Below are 23,861 nucleotides of genomic sequence, written 5' to 3' on the forward strand. Positions count from 1 at the left end.
AATGAAAAATAGAGAATTTTGGAAGCAAATTTAAATGCATTATTTGCAGCTCTGCTACTGTACATCATATCAAGTTCACAGGTTGTACTGTAGTACACTGTTACTGACCACAGTATGACCTCCAATAGTCCAATCTACACAAACCAACTATTCTCTTATTGCCATAATCTTTTGATCTGGCAACCTCATGTGGGTATTCCTTCCGTCGTGACATGGCTGTCAACAGGATCAACTGGTCATATGACATACTTAGATGATGTCTCGGCAAGCAATGATTTAATGACCGTGAGTTCGCATGACTAGATGCCCTGGTGTTATCGTAGTGGTACACTCACACAGACAGTTAACTTTAAACGAATTAACTTTAACCTATTTATAGGCAAATGTTAACGACTTAACCCATTCTGACCGGGAACCAAATTCGGTGTTAGCATCATGTTATGCTTTAGCTATTGAAAAATAGCAGATCTACAAGCTCATAGCGCGCCACCGAGTGGCGCGCTACGAGCTTGTAGGTCTGCTATTTTTGAAAAATCGAAGAGCGACTGACATTTTTAGAATCTGATCTCAGGTCAGAATGGGTTCATCAGACCAGTGTGTGTCCAGTGGAAACCTCGTATGAATCTGATCTCAGGTCAGAATGGGTTAAATCAAATACATACGCCGTATTCACAAGGCCTCTATAATAGGCTGCCTCCTGTTTTCGCTCAGTTCTACATATCTTTGCCAAAAGTAGCTGATCACAGCCGGTCACAATGTGATGCATTGTGAGCTTGTAGATCTGCCTATTATGGCTGAATGTGAGGCCCAGAATAGGGATGCCAGGGTTCATGCAGTTAAAAAAAGAATCACACCTGTGTGATTATCACCGTATATCATCATACATCATCTCATTCCAGCCAATCAGAATTTGCGTCCTCACCTTCGTCTTCAATGTTTGTGTTACGTGCAATGTTTGTGTTTACAGAAACACTCAAAATTGTCCATTCATTGTCAATGGCAATTAATGTTTGTGTAGGACAAAGTTTGTGTTTGCACTTTGCACACACACACTAAAAGCTGGAGGAGGGGCTATCACGTCTCAAAAAATAAAGAAATCTCAAATAAAAATATGTTCAAAAATAGCAATACATGCTTGGCTATTTTTGCTATGTTGAGATAGGGCTTAAATGGTTAATTTGCATGGAAACCTTACTAAACTGAAATGTCTTTATTTTCTTGTTACACTCTCCATACGAATGTGCCCTTTGCTCTATAAGGCATTCTGCGATTAACCTGTTGAGTGCTTTATAAACAAATGTGTGAGTTTGTTGACAACTAATTTAAAATGAATGATTGACGCGCGTAATACTTTAAATGAAAACAAAAAAAATCATTAACCCCAAAGACACTTGACAGTCCAGCTGACCACTTCATCTCAAAACACAATATGCAAGTCATCCGATACCTTAGCTCATAATTCATCCATAAAAAGCCTAAAATATCTGTCCGGAGTCTCACAAGGCTCTATACTAGGAACCCTCCTATTTTCGCTGCACTAAATATCTTTGCCGAAAATAGCCAATCTACAAGCTCAACGCGACACGTGGTGAACGTTTTCACTGACCGTGCTTAAGAATTCAGAGGTGAAATGATACATCCGTCTTACCCTTCAGTTTCTCCATCACGCTCTGCCCTGCCCTCTCGGACACCCTCCCGTCCTCCCTCTGGTAGCGGTCGTCCAGGAAGCGCGCCGTGGCCTCGGACAGGTGGACCTTGCCCGCCACGCCCAGCTGCTCCATCAGGTTGGCCAGGTTGACGTCGTTGGACCACACGTCGAACTTGAAGCGCTTCATCCCCAGGATGCCGCACAGCACCGTGCCCGTGTGGACGCCCACGCGCATGTCCACCGTCTCGCACGTCTCCTGGCAGAACTGCTCGATGGCCTGGATCATGCCCAGGCCCATCTCCACGCAGCAGTAGGCGTGGTCCGGCCTGGGCTCCGGGCAGCCGGCCACGCAGTAGTAGCAGTCGCCCAGGGTGCTGATCTTCTCGCAGCAGGTGAGCTCGCAGAGGCGGTCGAAGCGCCCAAACAGGTCGTTGAGGAGGCCCACCAGGGCCGGCGCCGTCTTGTTGGCGGACATCCTGGTGAAGCCCACGATGTCGGCGAACAGGATGCTGACAGACTCCATGCGTTTCATGTTGAAGGGCCTGAAGATGATCTGGCCCCGGGGGATGGATGTTTTCTTGCGCTTGTGATGGTGGTGGTTCTTGGGGCTGGCTGCGTTGGATGACGATCCTCCGCCACCTCCTCCTCCTCCGCCCACCGACACGGCCGACGCCGAGCAGGCCCCGGTGGAGTAACGCTTGCCAGAGTTCTCTCCGCCGCCCTCGTCGTCGCCCTGCTTCATCAGCTCGTCCGCCACCCTCCGGGGCATGACCGAATGGATCATGCGCTCCTTCAGGGCCTTCTCCACCTCCAGGTCCTTGCCGTGCATGATGGCCTGGCCCACTTTGAGGAAGGTGCTGCGCGATCGCACCTCCGACATGATGAACAGGTGGATGCCAATGACATGAGCGCAGAGGTGGAGCAGGGCTTTAGCGGGCACCAGCCAGTGAAGGGTGTCTCCGTCCCAGTCAGAACCGGACCCACCTCCTACCGATCCGGTACTGTCATATGTCCTCTGGAGCAGTGGCAGCCACCCCAAGGTCTCAAATAACACAGAGTACAGGAGCCCCAGTAGCACAGAGGCATACATACGGACATGGAGAACACTGTACAGCAACAACAGTACTTCTGTACACAGGGAGAATGTGCCCACGGGGGAAATGCAGGGGGCCTTGTCTGGGGTTGGATAGGTGGAATTCTGACGCCAGGCCCATTCCAGGTCAGAATAGCCTGCGGTCTGGATCTGTGGAGCTAAGGTAATGGCAAATGTCAAGACGATCAGGAGCAAGGAGGCCTGGTTGTACAGGCGTGTGTAGAGGTGGGTTAAAGTAAAGCAAAACAGCAGCACCAGCAGCAGGACAAAGGCTGATGTGGGGACAAGGAAGGTCACGGGGTCACAGCGCTCGCTGTTGACGCCGAAGTACACGCCCCAGAGGACGGCCGCCACGGCCAGGTAGAACAGGACGTAGCGGAACCGCCGCTGGGTCTGGGGGAAGCATCGCTCTCGGCACGCCTCCTCCAAGATGGAAGAGTCGAACTTGGGGTCCCAGCACTGGGCGGAGGAACGTTCAAAGAGCGGTGGCACTTTCCTCTGGGGGCGCACAGTGGTCATGAAAGACGGTCTCATCCCAGACTCACCAGAGCTGCAACTGGACGATATGCTGTATTTGTGTGGGCCTGCAGGGTTCACTTTATTCACAGCCCCATAGCTGCCGCCGCCTCCACCACTGTTGGTAGTCCGTAGCGGCTCGTGGTGATACTGCTGTTGGTGGTGCACGTGCGGCGCACTGTTGGCAATCCGCACCGTCACAGCTCCATCCCCGCTGGAGTCGCAGCTCACTTCGGTGCCGTGCCCATGCATGACAAGCTGCCGGTGTTGTTGCAGAGTGGCCATATTGTACTGGTGGAGCGGGGTGGAGGGAGCATGCACTAATAATGTCTTCTTTAATGATGCCTGGTGGCGGTGGCTGTGGCTGGCAGGCGATCAGGCGGGTTGTGTGGGGGGCGCGGTGTGTGCGCGCATCTGGCACCGTGAGAAGGCAGGGGGGAGAGCTGCTGAGAGGTGTCTGTTGGAATGAGCAAACTGCATGTATCGTGCGCACAGTAGAGACGTCGTTACTACGCACAAGGTAGCCCTGCTGCACACTCACTCAATATGAAACTGGCCGTTCCAGCTTCTTGAGTAGTTCATTATCCGACCCCGGTATTACGTCAGTACTCACATTCCACGGACTTCTTCTTCTTCTTCGGAGGCTCTTGAGCTGTCCGGTTCGAGCCCCTCGTTTGTCTCCAGCTGCGGCAAATACACTGTCATTACGCTTTCTCCCTCCAGAAAGGAACATTCTTCTCGGAAAAGGGGCTTGTTGTAACCATGGAATAATAAACGCCCATGCGAACGCCGCTTCGTTGCCTGAAATCCTCTCCTCTGGCTGCACACTGTTTATTCTACCGCTGACAGTGACAGCTTACGTCAGGAAAAAAAAGTCTGGCGTTGAAAAAAAGGGGGGTGGGAGGGGGGGTTTGGGGACCTAATTTATCTTGCGTAAAAACAGCCTACTTAATGTTTAAGACCAGTGGTTCGCTGGGCTGTGACAACTTGTTGAGCCACCCACGGTTGTTTTCAGGACGCATTTCCAACGGCCAAACAAATGGCTGCAAAAGTTACAGCGTCCCCCCTTATCTACTCAACACACTCGGTCCATTTTACAGTCAGCCCCCTGTTCCTTTCCCCTCTCTCTCTCCGTCTGTCAGGCATGAGTCAAAGCTGTTTCAACCCATACGTCTTTCCTCTTCACCCACTTCTTTGTTGAGCATTAATGTTCTAAATTTGAATGAATATTATGGAGCCGTGTCGGTCCACCACGACGTCCGAAATGACAAGAGGACGGTGCGTGGTCGCTCGGTCCGCTCGGTGCAACAGGCGGGCCTGTCCCACGGATCCAACCACGTCTTTTCCTGAACTCCCTGTCCGGATCTCCACCGTTTATTCCCCTTCTTCCAAGACGTCGGGGGTGGCGAGGTTGTAATTTGACCACGTCTGGATCGAAAGAGAAGTGCTGAAAATACTGACCATGGATATTATCTTAGATTGGCTTCTGTTGGGAGTGTCACTAACTTGTTACGCACAGTTGGCAAAAACATAAAGCTACCAAGAACAGCCCCGGAATAGGCGAGTCTATAAATAGTGATGATCAAATCAAGTATCGGGCTAAAAAAACTCTTTAAATAATCACTCCAGCGACGTAGAACTCTTGAGTGCGTAGACTATTATATGTTCAACTTTAGTTCTGCCAGAATAAACCGCCCGACACCAAAAACAACTGCTCCAAACCATGAAGGCATGAAAAACGCATCCAGAATGTCAGATATATACTTCCCCCCCCCCGTGTCCAAAAAGCCTCCAAACTTTTCCCAGGCCGTATTTCCTGCGTTGTAACTTGTGAGCGGACACACTCACTGTAGGCTGCTCCTCTCGCTGAGTTTAGGTTGGGAATTTCCTCCAGGCTGCATTCCCCAATGAAGCCCAAATCCCTTGAGCAACAACCCCCTTGATCGAGTTCCCCGTCGTGCTCGATGATCAAGCGGCGCACACTGCGCTGTCTTCTTATCTCCCCACGAATTCCTCAGGTCTGGACAGCGCTAGTTTTCACTGGCATGCATGTTGCTCAACAAACACAACATTGTGCGCGTCTCTCGCTCTCTCTCTCTCTGTGTGTGACTGTGTGTGTGTGTGTGTGTGTGTGTGTGTGTGTGTGTGTTGTAGATTCCTCCTCCTTTGGCCACTGATTAGCCACCCTTCTGTCCGATCATCATACAGCTTTCTTCTTGAACAGCAAAGGAAACACTGTTGAGTTTCTGGGGGTCTTTCCGTCTACCCAAGCGAGGGTAATAACTGTGCTCCCGACGCTGCCACCATCTTCCCTGACTGTGTCGGAAATTCTCCCCCAGCTGTTGTGGTGGTGGTGGTGGTGGGTGGGGGGGTGGTGGGGGTGGGTTTCCAATCCAAAGTGAGCTGCAGTCACAAAATAGAGGGGAGGGGGATCTGGGTGGGGCGCGCACGCACACGCAGAGCCTTGTGGCGGGGACGAGCACGCACGCACTCTTTTGGGCTAGAATTAAAATGTAGAACTTGGCGTCTTGGAAACATTAGGTAGGGACCTAGGGTTTATTAGTTATTACTCTATGCTTACGTCGGTACACAGTGAAAATGTTGGAACATCTCTATTTCAAGATGCATATGGTTAATTATTAGGCTATTTGAGTATTTGATATCCATATTTGTTTCTGTTTTATGTCTGAGGGTCAAGTGCTGCACACTAGATTATTTTCGACAATTTTCCAAAGCACACTTTAAAAAGAAAAATGTCTGTATAAATTCAGTTGATTTACAACAACTTGTTGGGAAAGTTTCAGAGCAAGAGTATCTGTCCTGTTGTATTTGTTTTGTTTTTCTGTTAACATTTGTCACTGTTTAACTGTTTAATTACATTTATATACCTATTTTATTATGTATTGTATTTGGAACACTCATTACTCATTATCTGTCAATGATATTCTGCAGTTATGTCATATACAAAATGCCTAATAAAAACAGTATTAAATACTGTTATTAATAAATATTAATAAATAAATAAATAAGTAAATTAAAACCAACTAGTTATTAGCAAACTTCAAATGTCCAACAGTTCAGACATCTGAAAATTAACATATTTAGTGGGAGTGCCTCCTGGTGGCCATTTGTAACTATTGTAAGTTTGTCAGAATGGCATCCCCTTCAAATGGTAAATGTGAAATGGTGACAATTCCTCTCCAGTAACAGAGTCCAGTTCACTCTGCAAGTGTAGGTTATTCTTATGAGTAGGTGTGCATGTGTGTGCTGTCCTGTGATATATTTAAATGTCAACTAACATTAACTTTGTAATCATGTGTCATGTGTGTTCATTCTATAGCCTATAGGCTACCTTCATTCTATAATATATCCCTGGGGCCCAAGTACGACACCAGTTGTGAGCTTTTAGACCTGCTATATTTACAGGATTTCCCCCAGAACAGGGACACATAGGGTTCATGTGGTTAATCTGTTAACCATTGTTCTTATTATGTCTATATGTAGACTAGGCATGTTCATGCCTAGATATAGAATATGGGACGAGTCGACATAGATTAATTTGTCTTACCTGCTGTGTCCTAATAAAGTATTGGCACTCTGGCTGTTGTTTCAAGATTCCCTGCAGTTCTCTCCCATGGCCACTACAAGGACTTTGGTGTGCGTTAGCGTCTTTGTAGTTTGTACACACTATCAGAGGCCTTCTTTGAGAATGTTTTTGGGAGAAACTATAGGAGTACTGAAGAGGACACAGGGCAGAGAAAATGGTTGGACTGTTGTTATGTTATGACTGTGTGGTTCGTGTATAGGCTATTTTCCACAAGAGTCCACATCCTATCTGATTGTACATGTAGGCTACTGTCATGTAAATGACTGAGGACTGAGTGTCCTAAACCTTAGCAATTGCATTGTATTTTTCAAGGTACTGTAACTATAAACCAGGGATACTCAAATAGATGTAACTGTGGGCCACATTACAAAAATGGCAAGTAGCTGAGTAGCTGTCTGTCTGTCTATGAGTAGCTGTCTGCCTTCCTGCCTGTCCAATTGTCCATGAGTAGCTGTCTGTCTGTCTATGAGTAGCTGTCTGCCTTCCTGCCTGTCCAATTGTCCATGAGTAGCTGTCTGCCTGCCTGTCCGATTCTCAATGAGTAGCTGTCTTACTGTCTGCCTGTCTATGAGTAGCTGTCTGCCTGCCTGTCTATGAGTAGCTGTCTGTCTGCCTGCCTGCCTGTCCAATTGTCCATGAGTAGCTGTCTGTCTGCCTGTCTGAGTAGCTGTCTGCCTGCCTGCCTAATTGTCCATGAGTAGCTGTCTGTCTGCCTGTCTATGAGTAGCTGTCTGCCTGCCTGCCTAATTGTCCATGAGTAGCTGTCTGTCTGCCTGTCTATGAGTAGCTGTCTGCCTTCCTGCCTGTCCAATTGTCCATGAGTAGCTGTCTGTCTGTCTATGAGTAGCTGTCTGCCTGCCTGCCCAATTGTCTATGAGTAGCTGTCTGTCTGTCTATGAGTAGCTGTCTGCCTTCCTGCCTGTCCAATTGTCCATGAGTAGCTGTCTGTCTGTCTATGAGTAGCTGTCTGCCTTCCTGCCTGTCCAATTGTCCATGAGTAGCTGTCTGCCTGCCTGTCCAATTCTCCATGAGTAGCTGTCTGTCTGCCTGTCTATGAGTAGCTGTCTGACTGCCTGCCGTCCAATTCTCCATGAGTAGCTGTCTGTCTGTCTGCCTGTCTATGAGTAGCTGTCTGCCTGCCTGCCAGCCAGCAAGTTGGTTAACAGAAAATAAATTGTTATGGCTGAGTAAAATAAAATACAATAAACACAATTTGCCTGAAAATAGATTACCCAGCTATGACCTTTTTCATGAAAAAAAATGAGTAGTGATATGGCTGACTGAGTAAAATAAAACAATCTACCTGAAAATAGATAGCTATAAGTGAAGAGCAATTTCCGCAATTTCCATTTCCGCAATTTCCGCAATTACCATTTCCGCAATTTCCATTTCCGCAATTTCCGCAATTTCCATTTCCATTTCCACCATTTCCGCAATTTCCGCAATTACCTGACCAATTATCTGACATAACAGGCCTCAAACGAAGGAAAATCTATAATAATAATAAGACGTATTAAGCTTTATTCGTCCTAGATAATGAACGACGGAGTGTGGCGGTCAAGGCGAGCCTTATTATACATGAAGTGATAAAGTATAGCCTCGATGAAGTTCAAGTTCACATGCAGAGCGACCACTGTCATAGTGTGCCCCCTACCGGTGGAGAACGCACAGACAGATTGTGCATGTGCAAATGAAGGCAAATGTTATAACCAGAAACCTAATAGCCGAGAGAGAGAGAGAGAGAGAGAGAGAGAGAGAGAGAGAGATCGGGACACGCAAATATAGAAAAGAAAGCATGCGTTTAAAACCCTATACAGCAATAAAGGGACGTGTTTTCATTCGCTTCTCTTTTTACCTTGTCTGAAACTTCGTCTCGTCTCTCCCCAACCATGCACTAAATTATATAGAGAGCTAATGATTTGAAGAGGTTTCCTTCCCTATACATTCTTTGTTTTATTGTTTTTTTACATAGGCTACTAGTTGTTTACATTCCATGGCAATAAAGGCTTCTGATTCTGATTCGGAAGTAATATTACTTATTTCTAAAGTATAACTAGTAATAGCTAATAATTATGTAATGTGACTGTTTGATACAGAGACAGTCATGGCGGCAATACTAACTGTTCAGGTCAGTAGAGAAAAACTAAAAAACTAAATAATAATAATAATAATAGCACAGGCAGAACCTTCACTGCTAGAGCATGACTGAAATAAATGTCAGAGCTGAAATCGACATGTAAATATGAAATGAATGCTTACACATGTAGCTAGGTGTAATGTTAGATGGATTTTCTTAGCTAGATTTGCTATATGGGTAAAATAATCAATCAAATCAGTTAGACATGGTGAGGAACAAGTAGGTTGACGTGTGCTTCCATGAAGTAGGCTACTGAAGAAAAAAACAAACAGTCAATCAAGTCAATTTATTTATTATTGCTGAATCAGTTTTCTCATGGCACTTCAAGACCATACCTACGTCATTCACCCAACAGTTCCAAGGACAAACTGTCCTTTTCACAATGCATTATGGGACAACTTCAAGGTATATAGGCCTAAAGGGTAGTGTGATATTCTTTGGTTAAAACAAAAAAAAAGTTAAAAGGTTAAAGCATTATATTGTGACAGTAACTAATCATTGCTATAGGGCAGTGGTTTTCAACCCTTTTCATAGCAAGGTCCATTATTTATTTGGCATTTGAGCCACGGAACCACCATTTTATGAGATTTAGCCTCAATATTGTGTTATCATAAGATTTTGTCCACCATTCCATGCTGTGTTGATGTGGTACCATAGGAGATAACAGGCAAATAACACTTCTTCTACATTCTCTAATTGTGTAGACCTCTTGTAAATAAATTAACTAATGCAGATGTTTAACAATATTTTAACTCTTGAGCGTGTATCCAAATGAACCCAAACGGGTCCACGTGTTTTCATTTTACACTCTCAAGAGTTAAAGATCTATTGCCTAAGGGTCCATTTGGTTACCAACTCTCTATCATTTAGCTGGGGACCACCTGGAACCCCCTCAAGGTTGAGACCACTGGTTGAGAACCATTGCTCTACAGCTCTTTAAGAAACAGAAAATACATTTTCAGGTATTAGTGACACATTTTCAGCCAATCAGGTCAGGATAGAGAGAGAGGAAATGAGATATCTGGCTGGAAAGACCTTGGCAACTAGTTAGAGAAAATTAGCGAAATATCAACCAAATCATGAATTATCATCATAGTCATAGTCATCCTTCACAATGTCACTCTGTGTCTTGCATGGTTTCCCGTGGTGATGGACGCAACCAGAAATCCAGGCAACATATTGGTGGACGTTGGTGTAGACGCCGGGTACGGCAGCACCGCATGTGGCGCTCCCCCAACTCACCAAGCCTGCCATGTAGTAAACCCCATCGTCCTTACACATCAGGGGTCCGCCCGAATCCCCCTAAGAGACGGGATGTAAGGATGCATTCTATTATAGCCTACTACACCTTTAAATGCATCCTCTCATTCTATTATAGCCTACTACACCTTTAAATTCATCCTTTCATTATATTATAGCCTACTACACCTTTACATTCATCCTTTCATTATATTATAGCCTACTACACCTTTAAATTCATCCTTTCATTATATTATAGCCTACTACACCTTTAAATTCATCCTTTTATTCTATTATAGCCTACTACACCTTTAAATTCATCCTTTCATTATATTATAGCCTACTACACCTTTAAATCCATCCTTTCATTCTATTATAGCCTACTACACCTTTACATTCATCCTTTCATTCTATTATAGCCTACTACACCTTTAAATTCATCCTTTCATTCTATTATAGCCTACTACACCTTTACATTCATCCTTTCATTCTATTATAGCCTACTACACCTTTAAATGCATCCTTTCATTATATTATAGCCTACTACACCTTTAAATTCAAGGCATTCCTTGAGAAGATTTACAAAATGTTTCCTACTACTATTTATACACCAGTAAACTATAATATATACTGTATGCGTGTGTGCGTCGCTTTAGGTGGACACGACTACGGCACTCGGTCGCATTCACACCTCTACTTCACCTCTACTTCGGTACACTCGATGCGATTGGGGGGTGGAGTTTGAATCATTCTTGCATATACAATTTGCTGCGTTTGCGTTCACGCTGCGCTGTAGCAAGGAGCCGCAGCAAGGCACTTTATCAATGTGTTCAATTCATAAACTACACAGTGAAATATATGGTGTTAAAATGATACTGCTGAGCTATGTGTTGAAGTTTGAAGTAGGCTTATAGGCTATTTGAAGAAGGTCCCCACTGGGATCCCCACACACAGTGACAGCGCTCCATACGCACAGACCACACAGACCAAACATTCTGTACACTGCAGTGTTTTTTGTTTCCTTAATGGATCATTGCCAGTGCTTTAGTTGGCCGCTAGCGCGCCAGTGCCAGACGGTTTTAAAAAATAACCAAAAATGGCCGACAGGATTCATTTTAAGTTGCAGTATAACATCCTTGTGTGAAGGTGACCTAATACACTCACGCACCCACGCACACTTACACTACAGGAGCCAACTTTTCCCAACTTGTCTCCTGCACAGATCATGGTGCCGTCCAGGTTTGTATGGAACTCCTGACAACGCTCGTCAGACATCATGGAAAGCTGGCCATGTGACATTTTGTGTGGGTGGTCAGCTGAGGAAGAAGAACACACACACAGACAGCTCAGCTAAAAATCCTTCTAGGACATCTAATTTCAGCTTTTCCTCCCATGTATTGTTATATGGAGCATATAGGGCCAGGGCATAGCAGTGGCGGCAATTTTATGGTGCCACTCACAAATAGGCCATTTATTAAATAAATGTATATATATATATATATATCTGTAGGCAGAGACGACATATCTGCAGTGTGTATATATATATATATATATATATATATATATATATATATATATATATATAAAACCGTGGGAGGTGCAACTCTAGTTAGCAGGCATAGACATCAAAAAAGGACTGCACACTCCAGGGAACAGAGACGGACAACTTACTGCATCAACTTATTTATTAGCACGATGCGTTTCGCTGTGAGCTTCGTCACAGGCAAGCAGCTATAAACTACACAGGTTCATCCCAATGTTCTGGGCATCTTTGTAAAGTTAGTGTTAGTAAAAAGCAGGTAAAAGAGTAACGTTTGAGCAGACTAACATCAGTCACTCTACCATTCAATGTAGTAGAAACCTCTGAGTTTACACCGCAGATATGTCGTCTCTGCCTACAGGAAATACGTTCGCTGTGACCAGGGGTACCGTTTCTGAATCGGTCTATAGGCTACATGTCCTTTAGTTCATACTGAGGAACATAGTTACCCACAGTCTTTTCTCTAGCGCCACCATTAGGCCAAACCCTCCAGTTGTACAAAAGTAACTCAAAATGCATGATACTGGACACTTCATCATGACCTTTCCTTGGTAATGTTTAACACTGCTGGAAGCCATTTGAACATTGAAGGATAATGTTTAACACTGCTGAACATTGAAGAACACAGTGGAATAATAGAATAAAGAACTCTATTAAGAGACAAACTGCATCATTATACAGTAACTGCTACATTATACGATACATGTAACATGGGAAATGATACCTTATATAGATAGACTAGTGCAGCTTTTATTTAAGGTGTGATTAGTGGTTGGATACGTACCATATTTAGTTTAAGGTGTGATTAGTGGTTGGATACGTACCATCTTTAGTTTAAGGTGTGATTAGTGGTTGGATACGTACCATCTATAGTTTAAGGTGTGATTAGTGGTAGTGAGTGGTTGGATACGTACCATCTTTAGTTTAAGGTGTGATTAGTGGTAGTCAGTGGTTGGATACGTACCATCTATAGTTTAAGGTGTGATTAGTGGTTGGATACGTACCATCTATAGTTTAAGGTGTGATTAGTGGTTGGATACGTACCATCTATAGTTTAAGGTGTGATTAGTGGTAGTCAGTGGTTGGATACGTACCATCTATAGTTTAAGGTGTGATTAGTGGTAGTCAGTGGTTGGATACGTACCATCTATAGTTTAAGGTGTGATTAGTGGTAGTGAGTGGTTGGATACGTACCATCTATAGTTTAAGGTGTGATTAGTGGTAGTCAGTGGTTGGATACGTACCATCTATAGTTTAAGGTGTGATTAGTGGTTGGATACGTACCATCTATAGTTTAAGGTGTGATTAGTGGTTGGATACGTACCATCTATAGTTTAAGGTGTGATTAGTGGTAGTCAGTGGTTGGATACGTACCATCTATAGTTTAAGGTGTGATTAGTGGTTGGATACGTACCATCTATAGTTTAAGGTGTGATTAGTGGTTGGATACGTACCATCTATAGTTTAAGGTGTGATTAGTGGTTGGATACGTACCATCTATAGTTTAAGGTGTGATTAGTGGTTGGATACGTACCATCTATAGTTTAAGGTGTGATTAGTGGTTGGATACGTACCATCTATAGTTTAAGGTGTGATTAGTGGTTGGATACGTACCATCTATAGTTTAAGGTGTGATTAGTGGTAGTCAGTGGTTGGATACGTACCATCTATAGTTTAAGGTGTGATTAGTGGTTGGATACGTACCATCTATAGTTTAAGGTGTGATTAGTGGTAGTCAGTGGTTGGATACGTACCATCTTTAGTTTAAGGTGTGATTAGTGGTTGGATACGTACCATCTATAGTTTAAGGTGTGATTAGTGGTAGTCAGTGGTTGGATACGTACCATCTATAGTTTAAGATGCGATTAGTGGTTGGATACGTACCATCTATAGTTTAAGGTGTGATTAGTGGTAGTGAGTGGTTGGATACGTACCATCTATAGTTTAAGGTGTGATTAGTGGTAGTCAGTGGTTGGATACGTACCATCTATAGTTTAAGGTGTGATTAGTGGTTGGATACGTACCATCTATAGTTTAAGGTGTGATTAGTGGTAGTCAGTGGTTGGATACGTACCATCTATAGTTTAAGGTGTGATTAGTGGTAGTGAGTGGTTGGATACGTACCATCTATAGTTTAAGGTGTGATTAGTGGTAGTGAGTGGTTGGATACGTACCATCTATAGTTTAAGGTGTGATTATTGGTAGTCAGTGGTTGGATACGTACCATCTATAGTTTAAGGTGTGATTAGTGGTAGTCAGTGGTTGGATACGTACCATCTTTAGTTTTGCCCCATCCAGCGACCACACACTCCTTTCCATCGGGGAAGAGCTGGTTTGGCAGACAGGCATATTTAACATAGCTGGTTTCCTTGGCACAGAACGGGTCATCGGTGAATTCCAGCTGGAGTAATGCTGAGACACAGGAAACAGAATAGAACAGTAAATAATAACACGGCGGTGGCTCAGGGGTAGAGTGACTGGATCGTAAACGCAAGGTTTCCAGTTGGAACCCGGTGTTCAGGGGACCTTAGTATAATCTGATAGACAGAAGGAATTGACTTTAAATGTCGTGAGACATGGCTAAAGCATTTCCGGGGGTCCTCAGCCCAAAAGGTTGAGAACCCGTGTTCTCTAGATAACATCACCTGTACCACTTGTTATCTAGACACCAGTAAGAACCCCTGATCTCTCTAAAACTGCCTCCCCCTGGCTAGCCGGGGCGCCTGATGGAGGGGAAAGGAACTGGTCGGAATAACGTGTCCCTTCCACGCGCTACGTCGGAATAACGTGTCCCTTCCACGCGCTACGTCCGGCCGGGGAAATTCCCGTGTCAGAGTTCTGTGTCAGGGTTGCCCAAATATGGAGTGTTGTTGTGATGTCAGAACAGGCCAGCCGACACCGGGCACTGCCCTCCCTGTGGGGGTGTGGAACACTGCCCCCCTGTGGGGGTGTGGAACACTGCCCCCCTGTGGGGGTGTGGAACACTGCCCCCCTGTGGGGGTGTGGAACACTGCCCCCCTGTGGGGGTGTGGAACACTGCCCCCCCTGTGGGGGTGTGGAACACTGCCCCCCTGTGGGGGTGGGGAACACTGCCCCCCTGTGGGGGTGTGGAACACTGCCCCCCCTGTGGGGGTGTGGAACACTGCCCCCCCTGTGGGGGTGTGGAACATTGCACTCCCTGTGGGGGTGTGGAACACTGCCCCCCCTGTGGGGGTGTGGAACACTGCCCCCCCTGTGGGGGTGTGGAACATTGCACTCCCTGTGGGGGTGTGGAACACTGCCCCCCTGTGGGGGTGTGGAACACTGCCCCCCTGTGGGGGTGTGGAACGACACCGGGCACTGCCCCCCTGTGGGGGTGTGGAACACCGCCCCCCTGTGGGGGTGGAACACTGCCTCCCTGTGGGGGTGTGGAACACTCCCTGTGGGGGTGTGGAACACTCCCTGTGGGGGTGTGGAACACTGCCCCCCTGTGGGGGTGTGGAACACTGCCTCCCTGTGGGGGTGTGGAACACTGCCCCCCTGTGGGGGTGTGGAACGCGTGTGGGGCGGAGCGGTTCTGGAGTTACGTGCCTTACAGCCGTCCGTATACACACCAGTGTGGTTTTTGGCAGAAAATTAGTTTTCACTTAGTGAATTAGTGTTGGTTTAGTTTTAGTCGACTAATTGTCATGAGATTTTAGTCGACTAAATCTACGGTCGATTTAGTCGACTAAAATGTATTTTAGGGGCCTTGATGCCTTGAAAATAGCCGATCTACAAGCCATGACGCGTTGTGAGCTGGTAGATCGGCTATTTTCAGCATGCAACCAAATGTAAAATGACTTATACTGGGGGCTCCATTTTCGTCACCGCTAAACCCCTTATCCCTAAACTTCTTTGCCTTTTTCTACTATTTTGAAAAACATTTTTGAATAGTTCAACTAGCCAATCTACATTGACATTGACAAGCTTGTAGACTGGCCATTTTAACTATTCAAAAATGTTTTGCAAAATAGTAAAAAAAGACAACGAAGTTTAGGAATAAGGGCTTTAGTGCTGACGAAAATGGAGCCCTGGATCTCTTGTCCACGAGTCCCTTCCTAACATTTTAGTCTAGTTTTTATTTGTTGACGGAATTGTCAGTATATTTAGTCATCATAGCTTAGTTTTAATTTAGTTTCCAATAGTTTTTGTCAGTGGAAAAATGTAGTCGACGAACATTTTTCGTCTTAGTTTAAGTCGATGAAATCAACACACGTACTGTACAGACAGACAGACGTACAGACAGACAGACGTACAGACAGACAGACGTACAGACAGACGTACAGACAGACAGACGTACAGACAGACAGACGTACAGACAGACAGACATACAGAGATAACACCAGATTAACCCATTTTGAGCGGGAACCCCTTTTGGTGATTACATATATATTATGTTATAATTTAGCTATTGAAAAAAAAAGAAAAATCGTTAAAATGTGCCTCAAATCTTTCAGAAAATTGTCATGATTTAGAAAACTTTTTTTTTTAAATTTCGACTTCAGGCCTGAATGGGTTAAGGTAAGAAATCAGCCCGTCTGTAAAAGAAGACATACAGTAAATTAATGGCCTCACCAATGTCATTAGTAGCAGCACCAATGTTGCCTAGTTTCCTGTAACCCAGAAAAACAAAGTCTCTCTTCACGGAGATGACCTGGTCTGACTCTTCTTTGCTCCCGATGTCCACTCCCCCCACGACCACCTGCATGTCCTTGGTGCTGTCACTGGAGAAACAAGCAAGTCAGTAATTAAGACCACCTGTGCATGTTAGCACCTTAGAGTATATATGAATAGAGACGGCACCCGGAGGAAACCCTGAGGCCAAATGGACATAGTGGCCGAATTTTGTATTGCAGCTCGAGCCAGCGCTGGTCCGTTGACTATCATTGCGCACGTTCATGTTATTGGGGCCATGACACGTGAACGAATGTTTCATGCGTGAACACGCACAAACGGCACAATGATAGTCAACGACCAGCGCGTTCATGTTATTGGGGCAATCCATCCCAGAATGCACTTGTTCCTAGGAGTGAAATCGCCTCATGTGCTTTTGAGCAACTTAATGCAAGTGGATGGGAGGAGGAATCCGTCTCTATTCATATATACTCTAAGGTTAGCATTTAGAGCAGCTCATGTTAGCATTTAGAGCAGCTTACATGCAGTGAGCAGCAGTGAGGACCCAACAGGACGCGATGAGGACGCCTCCACAGGCGTGTCTGAACCGAGCGTTAGTTGAGTTTTTGGCTTTGTGCTGCAGGGACACCTGCCACGGATGGTCTCCAGGACGGGACAGAGTGCCTCCGCTGATCCTGAGTTCATTGCCGGTCGGGTCCGTGAGCCTGCCACACTGGCCTGGGTCAAATGGAGACAACTAGCATGAGAGCCAGGGAGAGAAGTGTGTGTGTGTGTGTGTGTGTGTGTGTGTGTGTGTGTGGTACATGAACATGCATTTTGTAGGCTAATGTGGGAAATTCAAGATTTGTTTTTATCCACCATTATTTGGGAAATGACCTGGTCATGTATGATGCAGTCTGACACATGGATGTTGAAATGACCTGGTCATGTATGATGCAGTCTGACACATGGATGTTGAAATGACCTGGTCATGTATGATGCAGTCTGACACATGGATGTTGAAATGACCTGGTCATGTATGATGCAGTCTGACACATGGATGTTGAAATGACCTGGTCATGTATGATGCAGTCTGACACATGGATGTTGAAATGACCTGGTCATGTATGATGCAGTCTGACACATGGATGTTGAAATGACCTGGTCATGTATGATGCAGTCTGACACATGGATGTTGAAATGACCTGGTCATGTATGATGCAGTCTGACACATGGATGTTGAAATGACCTGGTCATGTATGATGCAGTCTGACACATGGATGTTGAAATGACCTGGTCATGTATGATGCAGTCTGACACATGGATGTTGAAATGACCTGGTCATGTATGATGCAGTCTGACACATGGATGTTGAAATGACCTGGTCATGTATGATGCAGTCTGACACATGGATGTTGAAATGACCTGGTCATGTATGATGCAGTCTGACACATGGATGTTGAAATGACCTGGTCATGTATGATGCAGTCTGACACATGGATGTTGAAATGACCTGGTCATGCATGATGCAGTCTGACACATGGATGTTGAAATGACCTGGTCATGTATGATGCAGTCTGACACATGGATGTTGAAATGACCTGGTCATGTATGATGCAGTCTGACACATGGATGTTGAAATGACCTGGTCATGTATGATGCAGTCTGACACATGGATGTTGAAATGACCTGGTCATGTATGATGCAGTCTGACACATGGATGTTGAAATGACCTGGTCATGTATGATGCAGTCTGACACATGGATGTTGAAATGACCTGGTCATGCATGATGCAGTCTGACACATGGATGTTGAAATGACCTGGTCATGTATGATGCAGTCTGACACATGGATGTTGAAATGACCTGGTCATGCATGATGCAGTCTGACACATGGATGTTGAAATGACCTGGTCATGCATGATGCAGTCTGACACATGGATGTTGTCAGTTACTACCGAGTAGTCGGATGTCAAGAACTTCCACAGAAAAGGTAGTTAGAATTTCAAGGGAAAGTGTAAAACATTGTGTTACCGCGGCGCAGTGTTTAATCGCCTGGTAGAGACACTCTATAGATATGATCAATTAAACTTACTGTGGGAGCCAAGTTTGAATAATGTGATTATTTGAATAATTACAGCTTTATTTTGATAAAGGATGAAAGGTTTTGCCTATAGCCAAAAACGAAACCTAAGGTTTTTTGAGTGAAATCACTGAATATACCTTTAATATGCAGGATTTACACACTGCTTTAGCTCGTATTCATTGCCATTTTAAACTGTATTTTCTGTACGTTTGAAACAGCTATGGTTTGTGTTGTGTGTATAAACACTGCATAATAATACCCCACTTCCAAACGAATGGTGTTGTTAGCCTACTTGGAATTTGTGTTCTATGAACATCGTTTATTAATTAATGGCTTTTTAAGCGTAATCGATAGTTCATTGAGGCGTGGAAGGCAGAAGGTTATTATATGTGTGTATGTATGTATATATGTGTGTATATATATATATATATATCCCCCACCTCCCCGGCCTCCTCCCTGTAGTTCTTATTCCAGCCGTTATGGGATATTAATTTATTGTATTGTTAATTGTGTTGAATCATGTGTTGATGGGTTATTACTGTGTATTTTTGTTCATGGATTATTGTATCTTTGGCTCTGCTCTGGGGAGTCATTGATATCAGAGCTGTGTCTCAGTGCACAGATAATCAGATAATGTCTCGGTACGCAGATTATCCGATATCACATGAGCAGAGCCACACCGCCATACTAACATGCAGTAGCTTTGCAATAAATGGTTTATGGTCAACCTGAGCTGAAGTGTGTCAATGAACTTTGATGATCATATCTATAGAAAAGTGTCTCTTACCAAGCAAATATATCAGGCCACTGTGTTGTGTTGGATCATGTCCAGCAGTAAAGGAAAACATTCCTAGGCTTGTTTCATTTTCTAAAGTAGCGTTCCTTGTCGAGTGGAAACAAGGATCTGTGCCTGTGATCTGGCAATCCATGACGCCTACTTTTAAATTAGTAGTATTTTAAAGCATCTGCGTTTGAAAACCCAACACCCCACTGTTTATTCCGGTTGGGAGAACTCGGAACTTTACCCCATAGCTCCACCCCCCAGCTATATTGATGACACAACGCCGTGTGTATGTATCAACACTGGTACTGACGACGAACGTACACTTACCTTCACATGTCAGAGTTAAAGGTGTCCATTTCCCAGCCACACACCTCACATAGGCATGTCCTCCGTTCACAATGTATCCCACCATGCAGGCGTAGAACACCGTCGCTCCGGGTGCGTACCTGACAGACCTGGTCGTCATCGGGGTGATCATGATTCTGTTCGAACTGTAGACCTCTGGAGGTCCACAGTGCGTTGGAAGCTTACCTGTGGAGAGATGTGTGTATTGTGTATTTTTATTGTGTATTATTTGAACGTCTCATTACTAAATCGCCGCTACCTCGCGGTTACGCCTCTGATGACTTTTAACCCATTCTGGACGGGAAACACCCTTTTTGGTGTTTTAAGCATGATAAATAGCAGATCAAGCTCATAGCAGCCACGCTATGAGCTTGTAGATCTGCTATTTTTGAAGAATCTTGAAAATGTGGTGCAAATCTTTGAATATATATATTCTTTCACAGTGAACGTTTTTAACTCGAATCTTTGCTTCTGGGGGGGGGGGGGGTTCCTGGAACAACATATTTTCACACGGGGTCAGCGGCTAATTACATATATTTGTGGGGGTCCTTGACATGAAAATGTTTGAGAACGACTGACATAGAAACATTTGTTTTCTTCAGAAAACTGATTTAGAAGGCATTTGTAGAATCGTCCTCAGATCTAAATGGGTTAAAAAGACAGTAGACATTTTAGCTTTAGTCGATTAGACTTCCGGTTAATTTCGCAGTGAATTTTGGGGTCTTATAAAATACAGGGTATCTATCTGGCTGCACATTTTCATGACGGCTATTGCAGCTGTTGTTTGTGGTCTGTAAAAACTATAAGATGTTTTACTTTAGTTCACTTACGCTGAACATCTAGAGAGTGTGCTGATGACCTCTGGGATCCATGTGTGTTTTTCACCAGACAGATGTAGCGTCCAGAGTCTCCAGGAGACACATTGTTCTTCACCAGGTGAGGACCAGTGGAGATGGATCCGTGGTCTTTGTACCAGGTGTAGGTGTCTACTGGTGGGTTGGCTTCACTGCTGCAGGTCAGAGTCACTGTGCTGCCCTCAACAACGCCTCCTGGTGGACTCACTGATAGTGATACTGAGGGATTTTCTGGAGGGTCTGTGGAAGAATAAACATTGATGCACTCAAATAGCACTGTTATTATGATATGGACAACACTTTAACTGTATATGTTTAATTGTTTATGTTCATGCATAGCCAATCCCACCCCAATACACGCACGCACGCACACATCATCATCAATATAATTAGATAATTGATATAAATATATATATAAATCAAAAACTCACAGTGCACATCAACAGTGACTGAAGGTGAATTGACTCCAGCGATGTCGTTCCAAGCCTCACAGTGGTATGTTCCACTGTGACTGGGCTGGACGTTAGAGATGATCATTGTGTTCTTCTGTGCCACGACCGTGTTGTCTTTGAAAAGGATGTAGATCTGGATTGGTGGATGTGACCCACTGGCGCTGCAGGTCAGAGTGACTGAGCTTCCTTTGACAACATCTCCTGGTGGATCTACGGCCAAAAGGACATTCTTGGGACCATCTGTTGGAGAAAGATGTATATCTGTTTTACAGTCCTCCTCATCAGTTGTTTATGTTGTTTACGTGCTTCCTTGGCCCGGACCAACCACTGAGATCTCTGAGAAACTAGAAATATAATTCACCTGCAACACTGCCTACTCACTCTGCAGTAAACAAACCGACACACAGTATAAATGTGTACAGGCTATCTGAACATTCATAAAGTGACAATGTAATGATTCTAAAGACCAAATTGTCAAACTTTACCTAAGGAAGAGGCAAACATTGTGAAATATAGGCGATCTACAAACTCACAATGCCTCGCACTGCTTGCAGGTGGGGGGGTTGAACTATTGTAGATTGTGAGGCTGGGGGGTGTATACTATTGTAGATTGTCAGGTTGGGGGGTTGAACTATTGTAGATTAGATTTTAGTAGTGTAGTGGTAGTTTACCGTGTGTAGTAGACAGCGTAGTGGTAGGTGTTGTAGTTGTTACTGTAAAAAAGGAAAACAACAGTCAGGCCTACAGCGCTACCCCAAAAGAAAAGAGGCATTCGACAATTTACTATTTAGGCATTTATCAGACGCTGTTAACACAACCGTTGCTGGGATTCCTTCAAAATAGTTTTTTTGTGTTTTAAGCATGAAAAATAGCAGATCAAGCTCATAGCAGCCACGCTATGAGCTTGTAGATCTACTATTTTTGAAGAATCTTGAAAATGTGGTGCAAATCTTTGAATATATATATTATTTCACAGTGAACGTTTTTAACTGGATGTTTGTAGGATTTATTTAAAATGACTCTTAATATAATCTATAGCCATGTCTTTCCCCTCAGTGGAAAAAAAATGCGTATCAAAAAAAAAAATATTCTATTTATTCTATTCTATTCTAGACTGGAAATTCAGGAATGATCTAGCAGCTGTAATACAAAACAATACAGTACATTAGAATGGAAAACAAAAGAGTTTTACATGTTTCCAGCAGCACATCGGCAGAGATGTATGTCTCTTTAACAGTCCTCTTTATCACTATCATGTGTTGTTCACCTGCTTCCTAGGGAGGCAGTCAGACGTGCTGGTGACAGCATAGCCTGCAGGCCCAGCCAGCGTGCTTTCTGGTCTAGAGGGGCGGGTAAGCCTGGCCCAGCCAGTATGCTTTCTGGTCTAGAGGGGCGTGTAGCCTGGCCCAGCCAACGTGCTTTCTGGTCTAGAGGGGCGTGTAGCCTGGCCCAGCCAGTATGCTTTCTGGTCTAGAGGGGCGTGTAGCCTGGCCCAGCCAGCGTGCTTTCTGGTCTAGAGGGGCGGGTAAGCCTGGCCCAGCCAGTATGCTTTCTGGTCTAGAGGGGCGGGTAGCCTGGCCCAGCTAGCGTGCTTTCTGGTCTAGAGGGGTGTGTAAGCCTGGCCCAGCTAGCGTGCTTTCTGGTCTAGAGGGGCGGGTAGCCTGGCCCAGCCAGCGTGCTTTCTGGGGTCGGGCTCACATGTACGCGCTGGAGTATTAAATATTGTGTCTCGAACATTGTGTCTAATAGGTGGTTGCTAGGATACAACAGGTGGTTGCTAGGGCCTAAAAGGTGGTTGATAGGGTACAACAGATGGTTGCTAGGGTCTTAAAGCAGCTGTTAGGCTCCACTGTAGCTAAATGGCATTTCCCCATTGAAATTAATGAATGTGTGCGTGTGCGTGCGTGCGTGATGACAAGAGTGACGCTCACTTCACACGGGTGTGATTTTTTTAGGGTTAAACAGTGTTGCTAGGGCCTAACAGGTGGTTGCTAGGGCCTAATAGGTGGTTGATATAGGGCCTAACAGGTGGTTGCTAGGGCAAACAAATAATTACAAAGAATATAAACAACAAAAAATGTGTTGTAACCTGCCGTTTTTTTATTTTTTTTCTAATTCTTTGTTTGGCCCAAAACATTGTGTTTGTTGTCATGATGTGTCACGACTCCAGTTGTCTTTGTCCGCGGCGTAAACGTCTTTAAATAAATACTTTCTGAAAAGTCTATGAGGAAATTAATTGGCAAGTGTGGGGTTCCCATGGCAATCAATTGGCTGAGGCAGAGGCTGTAAATTGCACAGGTGAGGGGATTTAGGCTGACAAGCTGAAAATGCGGCACAGTGCAACACGTTTTCAGCTTGTAGATCTGCTATTTTTGAATTGGAATCCTGAAAACTAACATTTTTATTTAATTTCAGATTAATGTAGTTTAGGCCTATACTTCTGTTAACTTCATGGGTCATGTTTGGAAATCAATAATATATCAATATTCCAATGTTAACCTGCGGGCCACAACACGCACACGTGCACACACACACACACACACACACACACACACACACACACACGTTGAGTGATTCTTTAGATTGATTAGCGTGGCTAATTCCATCATCTCTATTTACCTACCTCAACCTTTATTTTATTTTATTTATAGTAGTTAACATTCCTCACTGACAGGCACCAACTCTTCTGTATTTCTAACCAGTGTCACGCCTCCTCAGGAGGCTTGGCTCAGATCTGAACCTTAGGAACCTGTTGCGACCGCATGCCCTCGCTGACGTCGACCCCAGGCAGGATTTGAACCCACAGCCTTCCACATGCTCTAACCACTACACTACTACTGTGATTAGGGCATTCTCAAATCTTTCATTTGAGTTAGGTGTTGTTCTGTCATGCTCAGAACAGCTGGAGGTCTCTCTACACAAACAC

At 44.6% G+C, this 23,861-nt stretch overlaps 2 protein-coding genes across 2 annotated transcripts in view; both read right to left on the bottom strand.

Moving 5' to 3' along the window:
- LOC308313331 (adenylate cyclase 9) overlaps positions 1 to 5,580 on the bottom strand; it is a 48,705-nt gene extending 43,125 nt beyond the window's left edge. The window contains exon 1 of the mRNA XM_080760413.1: positions 1,649 to 5,580. Within this exon, the coding sequence (XP_080616539.1) occupies positions 1,649 to 3,542 (1,894 nt within the window). The 5' untranslated portion in view covers positions 3,543 to 5,580. The remainder of the gene's footprint in view (positions 1 to 1,648) is intronic.
- Positions 5,581 to 9,277: 3,697 nt separating this feature from the next.
- Positions 9,278 to 23,861, bottom strand: part of LOC308313330 (apolipoprotein(a)-like) — a 114,210-nt gene continuing 99,626 nt past the window's right edge. The window contains exons 24-32 of the mRNA XM_080760412.1: positions 21,607 to 21,648; positions 20,915 to 21,175; positions 20,460 to 20,723; positions 19,612 to 19,815; positions 16,958 to 17,153; positions 16,377 to 16,525; positions 14,055 to 14,192; positions 11,423 to 11,556; positions 9,278 to 10,303 (exon numbers count right to left, since the gene is read on the bottom strand). Coding sequence (XP_080616538.1) covers positions 10,079 to 10,303; positions 11,423 to 11,556; positions 14,055 to 14,192; positions 16,377 to 16,525; positions 16,958 to 17,153; positions 19,612 to 19,815; positions 20,460 to 20,723; positions 20,915 to 21,175; positions 21,607 to 21,648 — 1,613 coding nt within the window. The 3' untranslated portion in view covers positions 9,278 to 10,078. The remainder of the gene's footprint in view (positions 10,304 to 11,422; positions 11,557 to 14,054; positions 14,193 to 16,376; positions 16,526 to 16,957; positions 17,154 to 19,611; positions 19,816 to 20,459; positions 20,724 to 20,914; positions 21,176 to 21,606; positions 21,649 to 23,861) is intronic.

The sequence above is a fragment of the Protomyctophum bolini genome, assembly GCF_963924005.1.
Source record: "Protomyctophum bolini genome assembly, chromosome: 3".
Classification (NCBI taxonomy): Eukaryota; Metazoa; Chordata; class Actinopteri; order Myctophiformes; family Myctophidae; genus Protomyctophum; species Protomyctophum bolini.